This window comes from Momordica charantia (genome assembly GCF_013281855.1).
Source record: "Momordica charantia cultivar OHB3-1 chromosome 10 unlocalized genomic scaffold, Mcharantia_2.0 BLBB01000010.1, whole genome shotgun sequence".
Lineage (NCBI taxonomy): Eukaryota > Viridiplantae > Streptophyta > Magnoliopsida > Cucurbitales > Cucurbitaceae > Momordica > Momordica charantia.
The window spans coordinates 12,607,278-12,623,296 of record NW_028275158.1 but is presented as its reverse complement, the minus strand read 5'-3'; the positions used below and the strand labels follow the sequence as shown (position 1 = coordinate 12,623,296).

Sequence of the window (16,019 nt, the reverse complement as noted above, 5' to 3'; positions counted from 1 at the left end):
AAACAAGCCAATCTAAGTAAAGGTAGGTATCACCAAGGTGTTGTGAGTTTAAATTCTCACCCTTACAAATTGTTGTACTAAAAAAACTAAAAATAAAAAGAAGAAACACGAAAGAGTTATCAAACATATTTTTGTTTCTGTTTCTTTTCTTTCAGAATAAAAAAAACATAAATGATTACCCAATGTAATCCTGCGTCCAATTTTGAAAAAGTTAGAAACAACAAAGAAAAAGGAAAAAAATCAAACGAGCTTTTATATTCTATATTGGTACCTACACTATTATATTTATAATTCAATAACTTCTGTATTTAAAAAAATTGTCACTAATGTATTCTTTTTTAAATTATTTAATAGAAACTTGGCATGTTTTTGTTCTTTTTTTTTTTCAGTAAATTTTCGTTTATCATTCATTCACAAACGCGAACATAAACAACCAGTATTTACCTGTTTTTTTTTGTTTTTTCTCTTAATCTTCTCCCTCCATCGAAATAGTCAATAAGGTGGCTTCCCTCTCCCGCCTGCTGCGGGTAATCTAACATCCATAATTTTCCACGTGGGTTAATTTTTAATTTACGCTGCAAAAAGGTTGTTGTACATCTTCAACTCTTTCAGTTGCAAATTACCGATACAACGCAAGACCATAACCGAGAGATCCCCTAAATTTATTTAGTTAACGAACTATCCATGATAATTTTTCTATTTTTATTGATGGATGGCACAACCTATCCATTTTCATTCTTCCACCTCCCTGTTAGAGTTAGCCCACACGTTATGTCTCTGTAAAATCAGTGTTTCGAGGCAGACTCAATGAGAACGACCCTTCCCCACCATCCTCTAGTATGGGCTTCTTTTCCTTCTTCTACCTTCTCCTTTTTATCACATCTTCCGTCGATGCGGCAGGACGAACAGTGCTGTCTGCCACTAGCACGTCGCCTGCAAGTGGAACACCGTCGTCCCAGGATCAAACATGGTGTGTAGCCAAAGAGGACGTTGGAGGCGATAAGCTCCAAGCCGCGTTGGAGTATGCCTGTGGGGACGGAGGCGCTGATTGTGATCCAATCCAACCAGGTTCCGCGTGCTTCAAACCTAATACAGTCATGGCCCACGCTTCATACGCTTTTAACAGCTACTACCAGAAGAATGGTCGTGCTGCAGGGTCTTGCGATTTTGGTGGAGCTGCTTATGTCGTTCATCAACCTCCTCGTAAGTACCATAAAGTTTTCTTATCTCTTTATTTTTTTAATATATATTTTAAAATATGATTTGGCTAAACGGTGTCATTTTGTGATGTAGAGTATGGTGCATGCAAATTTCCTATAGAGACGTCACCGATTACTGGAACACCGCCCGACAGTGAGACGTCACCCATGAGTGGGATGCCGCCCAACAGTGTGACGCCCCCAATTAGTGGGGCATCGCCCAGTGGTGGGACGCCGCCATCTCAGGATCAATCATGGTGTGTGGCCAAACAAAATGCTGCATCGGACAAGCTCCAAGCAGGGTTGGAGTTTGCATGTGGTCCAGGAGAGGCCGATTGTAGTGCAATCCAGCCAGGGTCCACGTGTTACAATCCTAATTCACTTGAGGCCCACGCTTCATACGCTTTCAACAGCTATTACCAGAAGATGGCTCATGCCCCTGGTTCGTGCAATTTTGAAGGAGCTGCTTACATCGTCAATCAACCTCCCGGTAAGTCCAATTAGAATTTCAATCTCTCTTTATTTTGTTCTTTCAATTTTATTATATATTTGTTCAAGTTGATTTGGCTTGATGGTATCATTTTGCGACGTAGAGTATGGTCAATGTGTATTTCCTACGGGGACATCGCCCACTAGTGGGACGCAGCCTGAAAATGGAACCGTGCCAGCTAGTGGGACATCGCCTAGTAGTGGGACACCGCCCAACAGTGAAACGCCGTCAGCTGAAGGTCAGTTATGGTGTGTGGCGAAAGCAAATGCTGACCCAGGAAAGCTCAGGACAGGGATGGAATTTGCGTGTGGGGAAGGAGAGGCTGATTGTGATCCGATCCAGCCGGGCGGCACATGTTACGAACCTAATGTGATTGTGGCCCATGCTTCATACGCTTTCAACAACTATTATCAGAAGAAGGCTCATGCCCCTGGCTCATGCGATTTTGATGGAACTGCTTACGTCGTTGATCAAGTCCCTCGTCAGTACTATCAAATTTTCAATCTTGTCGTACGTTCTTTTGATTATATCTTTTTTTTAATGATTTGGCTGAACCGTGTCATTTTTCTATGTAGAGTTTGGTGATTGCATATTAAGTACGCAGACAAGTGGGACGTGGCACAACAATGGAACACTGCCGAATGCTGGGACGTCGTTGCCTAAGGAACAAACGTGGTGTGTGGCAAACGGGGAAGCTGGGGTGGACATACTCACAGCACTACTAAAGTTTGGATGTTGGAAGGGATGGGCCGATTGTAGTTTGATCCAACAGGGTTCCTCGTGTTACAATGATAATTCCCTTGTTGCCCAGACTTCGTACGTTTTCAACGGTTATTATCAGAAGAAGGCTCGTGCTGATGGCTCCTGCAGTTTTGCAGGAGCTGCTTACATTACTAGTCAACGTCCCCGTAAGTACCATCCAAAATTTTTTTCTTTATTTTTATTTTTTCTAATAATATTTATTTGAAAATGATTTGGTGGAACATGTCGTTTTGCGATGTAGAGTATGGTGACTGCGAATTCACTACAACATCCGGTAGCACGCCAGCGCCAGCGAGTGGGGCCTGGTTTTCCCAGGGTCGAACGTGGTGCTTGGCAAGTAAGAATGCTGGGGAGGAGATACTCCTATCATGGATAAAATATTTATGTGAAGGGGGATTGGCCGATTGCAGACAGATCCAAGAGGATGGATATTGTTACGATAAAAATTCAACCATAACCCACGCTTCTTACGTTTTCAACAGCTATTACGAGAAGAAGGGTCATGCCCCTGGCACGTGTGATTTTGGAGAAGCTGCTTACATTATCACTCAACCTCCACGTAAGCACAATCCAAATTGCGGCGTCTCTATTGTGGTTTTTTTAATGAATATCTATTTGCGAAAATTATTTTGTTGAATGATTTTTTTTTAATGAAGAATATGGAGAATGCCAATTTACTCCGGGGATGCTACCTAGTAATGAAACGACATGGTGCGTGGCTAAAAAAAATCCTGAAGGTGCTGATGAGTGGAGGATTCAGAAAGGCTTGAAGTATGCATGTGGGGAAGGAAGGGCTGATTGTGCTCCTATCCAGCTGGGTGGTACGTGTTATAATCCTAATACGCTTGAGGCCCACGCTTCCTACGCTTTTAACAGCTATTACCAGATGAGGGCTCGTGATGCTAGTGCATGCAATTTCAACGGAGTTGGTCAAATCGTCAACGAAGCTCCTCGTAATACCATCCAAATTTTAATCTCTATTGTTATTTAATTCCTTATAATATTTAGTTTGAAAATGAGTTGACTAACCATTGTTGTTTTATGATGCAGGGTATGGAGAATGCCAATTCCCTACCTATTATACTACAGGCAGCTAAAGATATTGGTCCCCATAACAAATATTTTATTTATATTTAGGGATATGGTTACTTTTTATTTGGAGATGTAATGGTTAAAATTTTGTTTATCTTATTAGTTCTTATATAATATATATATGTTTTTTATGAAATAAATTAATTGTTTGTAATACTTAAATATTTGTTATAACAGTTATAGTTGTGAGGTTTTGGTTCCGTTAGAGAAATATTGGTTGCCACATTTTGACCAAGCATGCATCAAAAAGTATTTAGCCATCTTAATGAGGTGTAAAACTGAACACGTCTCACAACTTAGAAGATTACTAATAACTTGGAAGAAATGCTCAGCCGACCTATATTTTTTACATTGACCAACATTCTATGGTCATACCAGTCAAAACTTTTGCGGTCCTTAAATCATTTTCTTAATAAAACATTTCACATTGTCTGGACACTTATCTAACTAGTTTACTGACTCAAGCAAACTCCCAACAATCGTGCATCCCAACCCATAAAGGAGGGAATGTTGCTCGTCCCTCATACTACAAGGTGGCTAGCACCTTTGTTGCCAAAGCTAATGCCTATCTTAATGCTACAAATGTTTGAACTGCTGCTATCTACCACCCTCCACTATTGGCCGAACTGTTGTTGGCAAAATTGCAGCCAATGGTCATCCTACTGCTATTACACGACCTGCAGCCAACAATCGTCCAATCCTCAACGAGGTGTCTATTCCAGAATGAAAATTTCATTGCATATGCAGAACTCCAGCCTCTAGGAGACCCTTATCGCACAAGGGGAAGCCAGTGAGTTCATATAGGATGGAACACAGACTGTCATGTCGATCTGAGCATTGTGGGGAACATGATAGTCAAAATGGTTGAAATGAAGTCTCGAACGGAATCAATGGAAAAAGAATGAAAGATGTTTGCATCGTCAATATTACACCACCCGAGGAAGGGTAAGGCTCCTATGTACCCTTCCACCCAAGGAGATAAATATGCCCTGCACCCACCAACTTGAAGAATGCATATTGGCACCCGTTCAAGGAATAATCCATGATCGAGCACGGAAAGCCTATATAATCAACCTCAACCTCAAGCAAATCGGACCTCTCAAAATCGCCTCATAAAGAGAACGATCGTTTCCCCTGAGTTCAGCTTACCTGCAACCTATGTGATGATCCCTATTGATGGTGATCTCTGCGATGTTCTCAACGATATATCTTGTCGCCAATCACCGCCTCATGTAAAGGATTGGACCAATGAGCTAGAAGACCTTAGACTTACACTTAACAATTGGGCGAGGACGAAGAGCTTGGAAATTAATAGTCAACGGATTGCTTTAGGGCCTGACCGATACATCTGATCCAAAGTTAACTAGATGACATATAAGTTCGAAAAAGAGATAGACGACTTGAAAAAATAAATTTGAAGGGAAACCTACCCCTGACGACAAGGACGAGGAACTTGAGAAACCCCATTTTGTTCAAGAAATACTTGATGCCAACATCCTAAGTAATTTCAAGACGTCAAAGTTCAAGACATACAACAGCTCGTGCGACTCAGTCTACCATGATGAAATTTTTTAACGCTGGATGGACATACAAGCCAACGGTGATGCAATGAAGTGTCAAGCCTTACAAATTTCATTGGGACGGTAAGCTTTGCTATTGCATAGACCATTTATGTCGAAGTTTATCTCTATATGTCGAGGTTCATAACTAAGTTCTTTGGTCGACATCAATTAAAGCCACCAACACTTTAGTTGCTCACATTCTGTCAGAAGGAGAAAGAGTCATTGAAGGACTATGTCAGCCGCTTCAAGCAGGAGGGCGAGAGTGTTATGCTGCAGCATTCAAAAGATCGGCCACATCCATGGTTATCGCTAGACCCCAACGAATCCAAATTTTGCTTAAGGAAGATTCCTCCAATAAGGATTGAGAAACGCGAACCAAAAAATTCAAATTTGTACTTTTCCTACCTAGATAAAAAGGTTAGCATCAGCACCAATTTTTGGGCCAATTTTTGGACACGTGGCGACTTTTCATTTGTAGAGGGAATATGACCGTTGCGGAAGACGTTTCGACCTGCCAGGTTGTCGTAGCACTCAATTGTTTCGCCGTTGCGTATCTCGAGGAGATCCCATGCGCTCGTTGATTACACGTGTACGGCGCAGAGGTTTTTCCGATCAGCTATAAATAGTCCCGAAACTTCAGGTCAAACCTTACATTTCCTGAATTTATGGAGTTCGATCTGAAACCAGCTCGAACCCTTTCTCTAGGTCAGTCACTTTTCCTTGCTCTTACTCTTCATTCAAACATGGTAGTTTTCTTGTCTTCCCCCTCCAGTAGAGATAGCCTGGGTAGTGTAGGTCGAACGATAAGTAGTTCGTCCCATAAACCAAGTGACTCTGGGGAGGTCTTAGCTCGTAGGTTAGAATCCGAGCTTGAAGAAATAGAGAACTTTAGGTTCTCAGATGACGGAGAGGATAGTGATACCTCCACCTCGGGCTAGGGTCTGGAGTACCCTTCTAGGATGCCCGAGCATTATCTTGGACCCCTTCGTAGGGGGTTTAACATTCCGAATGACATCCTCCTTAGGATTCCGGAGGAAGGGGAAAGAGCTGACAATCCCCCAGAGGGATGGGTCACTTTTTATCTCAAGATGTTTGAGTACGGTCTCAGGCTTCCCCTTCATCCTTTAGCCCAGGAGTTCTTAAACCGAACTAGACTAGCTCCTACTCAAGTGGCCCCCAATGGGTGAGGTGTCATTTTTGCTTTAGCCATTCTTTTTTGGTTGCGAGCTCAGGATGAGGACGAGGCCGAGCTACTAAGTGTTGATCAGCTTCTTGGATGTTTTGAGGCCAAGAGGATAGCCAAAAAACCTGGTCGATACTATATGTGCGCAAGGAAGGGCGCGGGTGGTATAGTCAAGGGGCCGACCTCCATCAAAGGATGGGTAGGCAAGTGGTTCTTTGCCTCTGGAGAGTGGTTGGCAAAGGACGAATCAGGTCGTCCCTTCTTTGATGTGTCTGCTAGGTTTGGGAACCTAGGTATGAAGTCTTTCTTATTTTCTTTTTCTTTTCATTTCTTGGTATTCACATCTAACTCGAACTTTTGTTTATTTCGTGCAGTATCAATCAAGCCGATTCCCGAGCTCGATCAAGCCACTTTTGACACCCTCAAATTCTACAAGGACAACTTCCCAAGGGGCCGGAAGATCGGGACCTTAGTAACCGACAAGCTGCTGCTGGAATCAGGGCTACTGGACTACAATCCTTTAGTTCGTCCGATTGAAGCTTCCAGGCCAAACTCTGAGCTCGGTAAGCCGTGTTCGATCTCAACTTCAATTTTAGCTTCAAGTTTTTTCTTCTAACATTTCATTTTATTCGAATTGCAGCCATGGTGTGTGGATTTACGAGCAGCGTGAAACGTAAGTCTAAGGGTCGTGCTCACGCCCTTAAGACAGTTCAGAACTCTGATCCTTCTACCTCTGCTGTGGGTCAGAGTGCAGCTCAGGACCAGGCGGGTCCATCTTCTGAAGTTCCGACTCCAGTGATCGAGTTGGATTCTACTGGGGAACGCTCCAGGGAGAAGCGCTCGAGGAGCGAGTCCGAGGCATTGGACGTGTCGCCTCTTCGCGAGGTAAGAGAGGGCTCTCCTCTGAAGAGGAGGAAGAAAAAGAAGAAAGCCACCTCATCCTCGGAGGTTGGACCTCGTGGCCCCCTGCCCTCAAGCCACGTCGATTTGGTGGATGATCCTGAAGCTCGGATGGGGGGGACATCCGACGTGAAGATGCGGTTCAGAATGGAACCGTCAAGCTCCGGGGTGAAGGACCAAGTGTCACGCATCTCGGCCGCGTGCTTGGATCGCTGTCTCAGGAGAGCGTCCAAGTTTGTGAGTGACCCAGGGTCCGTGCTGCAACGGACTATCGACCACGCTGTCGAGGTGAGATCTGCCCTTACACTTATTTTCTCGTCTTATAGCTTGATCTAACCTGAATTTGCCTTCTGTGTTTTGCAGGCGTTCACTGCCTCCATCCACTCAGCAGTCATGATCAAAGCCGAGCTGGATGGAAGGGAGGCATTGGCAGCGAAAGAGAGGGCGAACTCCTTTGCTGCCTTGGAGGCTGCCACTACGCTCAAGGGCGAGCTGGTGAAGGCTCGGGGCGAGGTGGACGTACTGAGGGCCGAGGTAGAAGCCAAGGCCGAACTGCTGAAAAGGGAGGATGAAAGGCATAAGGCCCACCTCCAAGCTGCGCACGCCATCACTAAAGGGCTGGAGAAGGAGAAGTTCCAACTCCTTAAGGAGAAGGATGACCTGCTCCAGGCCTTCGAAGGGAAAGACGCTACAATTGGGCGTCTTACTGCCGAGCTGAAGGCGGAGAAGGAGCGCCTCTCCAATGGAACTCTTCTTGAAGCAGCCTTCAGGCAACACCCAGATTTTGATGGGTTTGCCAAGGACTTCAGCGATGCAGGCTTCGAGTTTCTGATGAAGGGCATTGCTGCTGATATGTCGCACCTCCAGCTCGACCTCGGCGATCTGAAGAAGAGGTATGCTGAGAAATGGGCTTCTAGGCCCAATGACACTCCAGGTCCTGCCTCTCTAGTGGACAAGTATGTCAAAGATCTGGACTCTGACTACTCCGACCTGGATGAAGACGAGGCCCCCAGTCAGGATCCTACTGAGGTCGGCACTACCCAGGATGGAGCTCCTTCTCAGCAGAACGGATCTCAGGAGGTCAACCTTCTGGGTTCTCAAGGCGAGCTATCTTCTCACCTCGGGAGCGGCTGAGCTTCATTAGTTTTTGCTGTTGTTTGTTGTTCTATCTATTGTAAGTCTTTGGGCGGAGCTGCAAGGTCTATAAGCCTTGGCTCTGTCCTCCAATTAATGAATTCTTCTTTCCCTACATTCAATTGCAGTTCTGCTTTCTAGCTTTGACTCTTTCCTCTATTACTTTTTCCTTAAACTTTTTAAACTTACAATTTCCATCTCGCACCTCTTAATTTGTTAATTTAAAGGTTTGAGCGTAAGTTAACTCTTTCCACATCGCACCTTTTTACTTGAGGTTTGAATTTGAGAGTTTCTTTAAGTGGTTTTTAATATTTCTCCTCGAACTCGGAAGTCTGAAGATAATACCAATCAATTCGAACTTTTCCATACCGCACCTTTAACTTGACCGTTCCAAGGTTTGGATTTTGAGTCCATAATTAATATACACATCGCACCTCGAACCCGTAGGTTTAGAGGATTGAATTTCTTGAACCTTCAACATTGCACTTTTAACTTAAGCGTTCAAAGGATTGAATTTTGGTTCGTAATTGATTTTGACATCGCACCTCGAACCCGTGGGTTTTGAGGATCGAATTTGATCAATTTTTTAAGTCTCATGGGAGTTCGTGGCCCCCATTTAATTTCTAATCGAACTCGGAGTTATGAAATTAAATCACTCCATTTATTAAAAGTTCCGCCCCTTGAAAATTTTTACAAGACCCTTTTAGGACTATTTTGACATTTCAGGGGTAATAGCGCTTCAAGTGCTCCGCGTTCCATGGATGCGCAAGCACTCTTCCTTCCAGGTCGGCCAGCATATAAGTTCCAGGTCGGACTATGCCTTTGACTTCGAACGGTCCCTCCCAAGTTGGGTCAAGGGTGCCAACATGACTCTGAATTTTCCTTAAGACCAAATGTCCAACTTGGAAGCTTCGAGGTCGAACTCGGTTGTTGTAATGTCTGGCCATTCTGTTCTGATATTCTGCTAATCGCAGCTGGGCCATTTCCCTTTTCCCTTCCAACAAGTCCAGGTTAAGGAGTAGCTCCTCCTCGTTCCTTGCAGGGTCGTACTGCTCTACCTTGTCTGTTGGTATGCCGATCTCGACGGGCACAACAGCTTCGGAGCCAAAGGCTAGCGAGAACGGAGTTTCGCCAGTTGACTCTCTTGGGGTGGTTCGATATGACCACAAAACTTCAGGTAGCTCCTCAGCCCATCTTCCCTTTCTGGAGTCCAACCTTAGCTTGAGTCCTCGCTTTATGATCTTGTTTACTGCTTCAACCTGCCCACTTGCTTTTCGATGTGCAGGGGACGAACTGAGGTGGCTTATACCCAGTTTTCCGCAAAAGTCCTTGAACTTTGCATTATCAAACTGTTTTCCGTTGTCCGTCACAATAGCATTGGGTATGCCAAAATGGCACACGATATTTGTCCATATGAACGACGTGACCCTAGACTCTGTGATGTGAGATAGTGCCTCGGCTTCGGCCTATTTAGTGAAGTAGTCCACAGCGACAACGGCGAACTTTGTTTGTCCTTTGCCCAGAGGAAAAGGTCCTATGATGTCTACCCCCCACTGTGCGAATGGCCATGGGGCCGAGATGGGGGTGAGCGGTTCTGGAGGTTGATGGATGATGTGACTGGGCGTTTATGCTGAACGCACGCACTAAGCGTGGTAACAATTATATAGATGCAAGCGCACACCTGTCAGAGTAATATAAAATGGATGGAGTATCCAAGTATCGATCCTCAAGGACTTCTAAATAATTTCCAAACTCTAAAGTTTTAAAGAATAGTGAATGTTGAAATGAGTGATTCTTGTAAAATGGGAAGTGGTCACAAATAATGGTTTTGGATTTGGGATTTGGACTTATAATGATAAAACCTAGCCCGAATTACTTCAAGTTAGCCAACAAAGAATCAAGGACATGTTAAGGATAATATGCATTTTACTTTAGAAACCAACGACTACGCTTCTCACTTGACTTATGTCTAAGCAAGTTCAAAGTCCTAAAACATTCCCTAATATGTCTATTATGAGAGATATCTTAGTTTTAGGATGGAAATAGTCGCAACCTCGGGTTAAGGTCCTATGTCTAGGCTACTTAAGCGGAACCCTTATGTCTAAGGCGCTCCTCTCCTCGGTTTAACTACTCAACAATGCAAATAAGCAATCTTTTCAGTATTGACTTGTTAAGACTTATAGTGGCCTTCTCTAAATCCTAACTCTTTGGGAAAACATGTTGAGCAATGAATGGAAAGCAAAAACACTACTTCTTAGCAACCCTTTTTAGACATAAAAGGCTAACTATCCATAACTGGGCTAGAGACGGGAATTTAGAAAGACATATTGAAGAAAATACAGCAAGTAAAATGGTTGAATGTGGAATGCATGTGTGAAAAACAAAAGTTAACTAACGGAGAGTTTTTATCGGGATTGAGAGCTTCGCCCTTCTCTTTCAAGCAAGGGGGAGTGTCACGTGCTCTTTCCTTCAAAAACACAACTCTCTTAACTAAAAATAAAGTAAAGGCAAAGATAAGAGAAGCAAAGTGCTGGATTTTTATATATTTGAATAAGTAGAAAATAACTAAGTACAAATGGAAACAAAACAAAGCTCAATAAAGGAATGTAAAGTACTCGGGATTTAAAAACCAAAAGCAACTAATGAAAGCAACTCAAAAGTACTTAGAAAGCAACAAAGAAACACTAAAAATGATCGAGAGAAGGAAGCAAGGCTTGATGATTTTGGTGGAGAAGTTGCTGGAATTTATAGCTATGCAGAATTGGTTAGGTAGGTCCTAAAACGATGGTGAATCACCCATTTCCAACTCTTTTGACTGACCAAATCGTGCTCAAACTGATAGTGGAACACTTCTTCTACACGTATGCATCGGTTGGAACCACCAAAACACATTGGAAGACGCGTTTCATTAAGGGCAAAGTTGGAAGAAAACCAGTTTTTCTGCAGGCTTCCCAGGCGCCTGGCGCCTCCCATGATGGTTTTTCCGTCTTTTTGCTTATTTTGATTAATTTGCACTCCCAAATGGTCCTAAAATGTCATAAATACAATATAAGCCAACCACAAACCATAATATATAAATTTTGCATGAATTGGAACTCAAACGATCGAGAAAAATCCGAAACAAAGCTGAAACATTGTAAAAACAGCATCTAAAACCTTCTTTTTACGCATGTAAACAAGCGTAATCATGATGCTTGCGAAACGCTGGCAGTTGTCACAAGTTTTTACAAACTGCTCTGCATCCTGCTCGACACTAGGCCAATAGTACCCTTGTCGAACCACCTTGGCCGACAGCGACCTGGCGCAAGAATGGTTTCCACACACCCCTTCATGGACTTCCCTAAGAATGTAAAGGCCCTCTTCGGGAGTCACACACTTGAGGAGAGGTAGGGAGAAGCTACGTCGGTACAATACTCCTTCTCGGAGTGTGAACCGAGCTGCTCTTCGCGTCATCTTCTTTCCTCCTTCGGATCTTGTAGTGGGTTTCCTTTGATGAACTCCACGATTGGGTCCATCCAAGTGAGTGATGGAGTACCAACCTCCATTACATCTGGCTCCAAGATTGAAGGAGTGTCCAAGATCTCGACCGGGACCGATCTAGCCAGGTCGGTCTCATATGCTGATGCCAATTTGGCCAAGGCGTCCGCATTAGAGTTCTCAGATCTTGGAACTTGACTTACCTCGTAAGTCTCGAAATGAGCGAGGTACGATCTGACCTTGCTTAAATATTTTTCCATTCGGGGGTCCTTTGTTTGGTATTCCTCCTTGATCTGATTTACAATTAGCTGGGAGTCACTAAATACCTTAATGTGACTGGCCCCCAATCCTTTAGCAACGTGCAAGCCTGCTAGGAGTGCTTCGTACTCGGCCTCATTATTTGACGTCCGAAAGTTGAATTGCAGAGCATATTCAAATCGCTCACCTCCTGGTGCGAGCAAGAGGATTCCTGCCCCGCACCCCCTCTCGTTAGAAGATCCATCAACGAAGATCGTCCACGGGAGGTCGGACTTGACCAACTGAGGTGGTGGAGTGAGCTCTGCGATAAAATCGGCCACTGCTTGCCCTTTAATCGCAGTTCTGGGCACGAACTGGATGTCGTACTCGCTCAATTCCAATGCCCACTTTATAAGACGCCCTGATGTTTCAGGCTTAAGGAAGATATTCTTCAGGGGCAAGTTTGTAAGTACTACGACCGTGTGCGCTTGGAAGTACGGCCTAAGTCATCGGGCCGAGTTGACTAAAGCGAGGGCCAGCTTCTCCATTTGGGGATATCTGGTCTCGGCCTCAGTCATGGCCTTACTGGTGTAATAAACTGGGCTTTGGCTCGCACCCTCATGCTCGACCAGTGCCGAGCTGACGGCGCTAGCAGATACCGCCAGGTACAAATGGAGCTTTTCCCCTGGCAATGGCTTTGCGAGTAGAGGTGCCGAGCAAAGATAGTCTTTTAACTGCCCTAGCGCTTGGTCACACTCTTCCGTCCATTCGAACGGTCCTTTCTTCCTAAGAATTTTGAAGAACGGAAGACATTTGTCCGTCGATCTTGACACGAACCTATTCAAGGCTGCAATCCTGCCATTGAGGCACTGAAGCTGCTTTAGAGTATTGGGCGCCTCCATCTCGAGCACGGCCTTTATCTTCTCTCGGTTAGCCTCAATCCCACGGTTATTTACCATAAAACCAAGGAACTTTCCCGAGGAGACTCCAAAGGCACACTTGGTCGGATTGAGCATCATTTGATACTTGCGTAGCACTCCAAAGGCCTTGGTCAGATCGGAAAGATGCGACTTTGACTGCTTGCTCTTGACAAGCATGTCGTCCACATACACTTCCATATTCCGACCGATCTGCTTAGCGAACATTTCGTTCACCATCCATTGGTAGGTCGCACCCGCATTCTTTAGGCCAAAAGGCATTACCTTGTAGCAGTACAGACCTTGGTATGTAATAAACGCGGTATGATCTTGGTCTGGCAAATGCATTTTTATTTGGTTATATCCGGAGTAGGCATCGATGAAGGTGAGCAGCTCGTGCCCGGCCGTTGCATCCACGAGCTGGTCGATCCTCGGAAGGGGAAGCAATCTTTTGGGCATGCCTTATTTAGATTTGTAAAGTCCACGCACATCCTCCACTTCCCGTTGGATTTTTTAACTAATACAACGTTAGAGAGCCACTTAGGATACAGAATTTCTCGTATATATTCAGCTTTTAAGAGTTTGTTTACTTCCTCAACGATTACATCACTCCTCTCCTTATTTACAGGTCTTCTTTTTTGCTTTACAGGTCGGAATGATGGGTCTATGTTGAGGCGATGCACCATGATCTTCGGGTCGATGCCAGGCATGTCCTCGTGAGACCATGCGAAGACGTCCGAGTTAGACTTGAGGAATTTTATCAGTTCTTCCCTGTCCCCCAGCTTGGTTCCTATGCTTACTTGTTTTTCGGAGCTAAGTAAAGGAACAAGCTCGAGCTCTTCTGTTGGCGGGGAGAACTGCCTTTTGCCTTCCTTGGGCAGGTCTGCCTCGGACCCTTGCAGCTTGCCACGATTGGTCTGCTCTTCCAGGGCGCATACGACAGACCCTTTAAGCGCGGATGCATAGCATTCTCGCGAGGTCTTTTGCTCACCTCGGACCGTGCCCACTCCATTAGGGGTTGAGTATTTCAAGACTTGGTGCAGTGTGGAGGGGACGGCCATCTGCGTTACTTGGGTAGCCTCTTGTCCGATAGTGACCGGCAGGTCGATACACCCTTCAGGAGAGACCGACTCTCCATAAAATCCAACCAAAGGTGTTGGACTCTTCTTCAACTGAGACCTGGTCCAACCCAAGGCAAGATATGTCGGAAGGGACAAGATGTTGGCAGATGTGCCTCCATCAACCAATACTCTTCTGACCAAGACGTGGTCGATGAGAGGGGCTATTACAAGCGCGTCATTATGGGGCAAATGGACCCCCTCCAGATCGGCATCGTCGAAAGTGATGGAGCAAGTTGGCTTTTGCTCCCTGATGATGCATACCTCGCGCCTGGCCTCGCGAGCTAGCTCCTTCCTCTTGTTTCCGGTCTGGCCCCCACTCGGACCCCCGAAAATAGTGTTGATGATCGCAGGTCGATCATCCCGGTGAGGCGGCGTTCTTGAACGCTTCCTCTCTTCTTTTTTTCGACCGAGTTAGACCTCGGTTTGCCCACAAATTTTTTGAAGCAGCCGTCTTGAATGAGGTCTTCAATCTGGCGCTTCATTTCCCAGCAACTTGTCGTATTATGGCCGTGATCGCGATGAAAAGGGCAGTACTTATCCTTGCTGCGCTTTTCTGGGTCTCCTAGGAGCTTCTCAGGTCTCTTGAGGAGCTTTTCCATTTCGCTTTCCTCGATGTTTGTGAGTATCTCGGAGATAGGGATGGTGGTCGGGGTATACCGTTCATAACGTCGGCTCCGGTTGGGGCCGCTTTCCGACCTACGGTACTCCGTTCTGCTGGAGGAAGAGGACGATCCTTTATCTCTAGACTTTGAATTGGCCTTCCTCTTCTATTGGGCCAATTTCTTCTGGTCGATCTGTTTTTCAGGTCGGCCAGTTTTGGTTCGGAGGAGCTCCTGCCCATCAATAACTTTCTTTGCCTTCTGTAGGACTTTGGCGAAGGTTGAGGGAGCCTCCTCTCCGAGCTTCACAGTGAGGGTCTCATCGGCCAGGCCGGTGAGGAAGTAGCACATGGCCGAATCATCGGAGCAGTGCACGACCTTCAGCTGCTCTTCCTGGAACCTTGTGACATACTCTCTCAGCGTCTCGCCTTCCTTCTGTCTAATGGTGGCGAGGTGAGTTGCTGTCTTTCTATCGTAATGCCGAGAGGAGAATTGACCAATGAATTCCTTTCTCAGCTGCGAGTAGGTCGAGATCGACCTGGCCGGCAGTCTCCGGTACCATAGGCGCGCGCTGCCGGTGAGCGCGATCTGGAAGGCGCGGCATTTGATCGCATCCGTTGCCGCTTGAAAATCCATGAGGCCCTCGAAGACCTCAACATAGTCTTTGGGGTCCTTAGACCCATCATAGGGCTTCATGGTGGGAGTCTTGAACTTCGGAGGGATTGGAGCCTCCCTAATATCCGAGGTGAATGGCGATTCTCCCAAGTCGCCATCGTCAAACGGGCTCTCCTTCTTCTCGCACCTGGCTTTAAGTGCCTCGACCTGCTCATCGAACCTGTGTTTCATCAGGTCGAATTCTTCCCTGGTGTTCACGGCTTCTGGTATTAGAGGCTTGTACTTCGATTGAGCCTTCAGGTTTGAGTTGGAGAACTCTCGGGAGTAGGACATAGAGTCTTCCGGTTCCCAAGAGGCTTTCTTCTTCTTATCAGTGAGGTGCTTTCTAAGATCATTGTCTCGCAAGCTGTAATCCACCCCTTCATCGTTAGGAATGGGCTCGCGATCGCCAGGTTGGATAGATGGAGCTCCCTTTTCACCAGGTGCTCTCGGGGCTATAGAGGGAGATGCAGTTCGGTTAGCACGCGTTGCCTCGGCGTACATTTCTTCCATTGTCCGCAACCGATGGCGCATATCATCCAACTCGCGCTGGAGAGTAGACAGAGCTTCAGGGTCTGCTGCCTGGTTGGCCCTTTGGGAGGTCTTTCTCGACGTCCCTCCTCGGCCTCTGTTGGCTTTTGAGGGTTTCGGGTGAGCAGGTGGTAGCTCTTGGTTCGCATGGCAGGCAGATC

At 45.7% G+C, this 16,019-nt stretch overlaps 1 protein-coding gene across 1 annotated transcript; it reads left to right on the top strand.

Annotated features, from left to right (window-relative positions):
• Positions 1–645: 645 nt before the first annotated feature.
• LOC111024741 (uncharacterized) lies at positions 646–3,737 on the top strand. The gene is made up of 7 exons (XM_022302512.2): positions 646–1,203; positions 1,294–1,689; positions 1,793–2,170; positions 2,265–2,597; positions 2,693–3,010; positions 3,108–3,404; positions 3,502–3,737. Exons 1-7 carry the CDS (start codon positions 840–842, stop codon positions 3,546–3,548), a joined length of 2,133 nt encoding a protein of 710 aa, XP_022158204.2. The 5' UTR covers positions 646–839; the 3' UTR covers positions 3,549–3,737.
• Positions 3,738–16,019: the final 12,282 nt, after the last annotated feature.

Excerpts from the sequence above, each read along its gene's own strand:
- LOC111024741 (XM_022302512.2), top strand. The coding sequence starts at position 840 with ATGGGCTTCTTTTCCTTCTTCTACCTTCTCCTTTTTATCACATCTTCC. Across the intron at positions 1,204-1,293 it reads TGTCGTTCATCAACCTCCTC|AGTATGGTGCATGCAAATTT; the intron begins GTAAGTACCATA and ends TTTGTGATGTAG. Across the intron at positions 2,171-2,264 it reads CGTCGTTGATCAAGTCCCTC|AGTTTGGTGATTGCATATTA; the intron begins GTCAGTACTATC and ends TTTTCTATGTAG.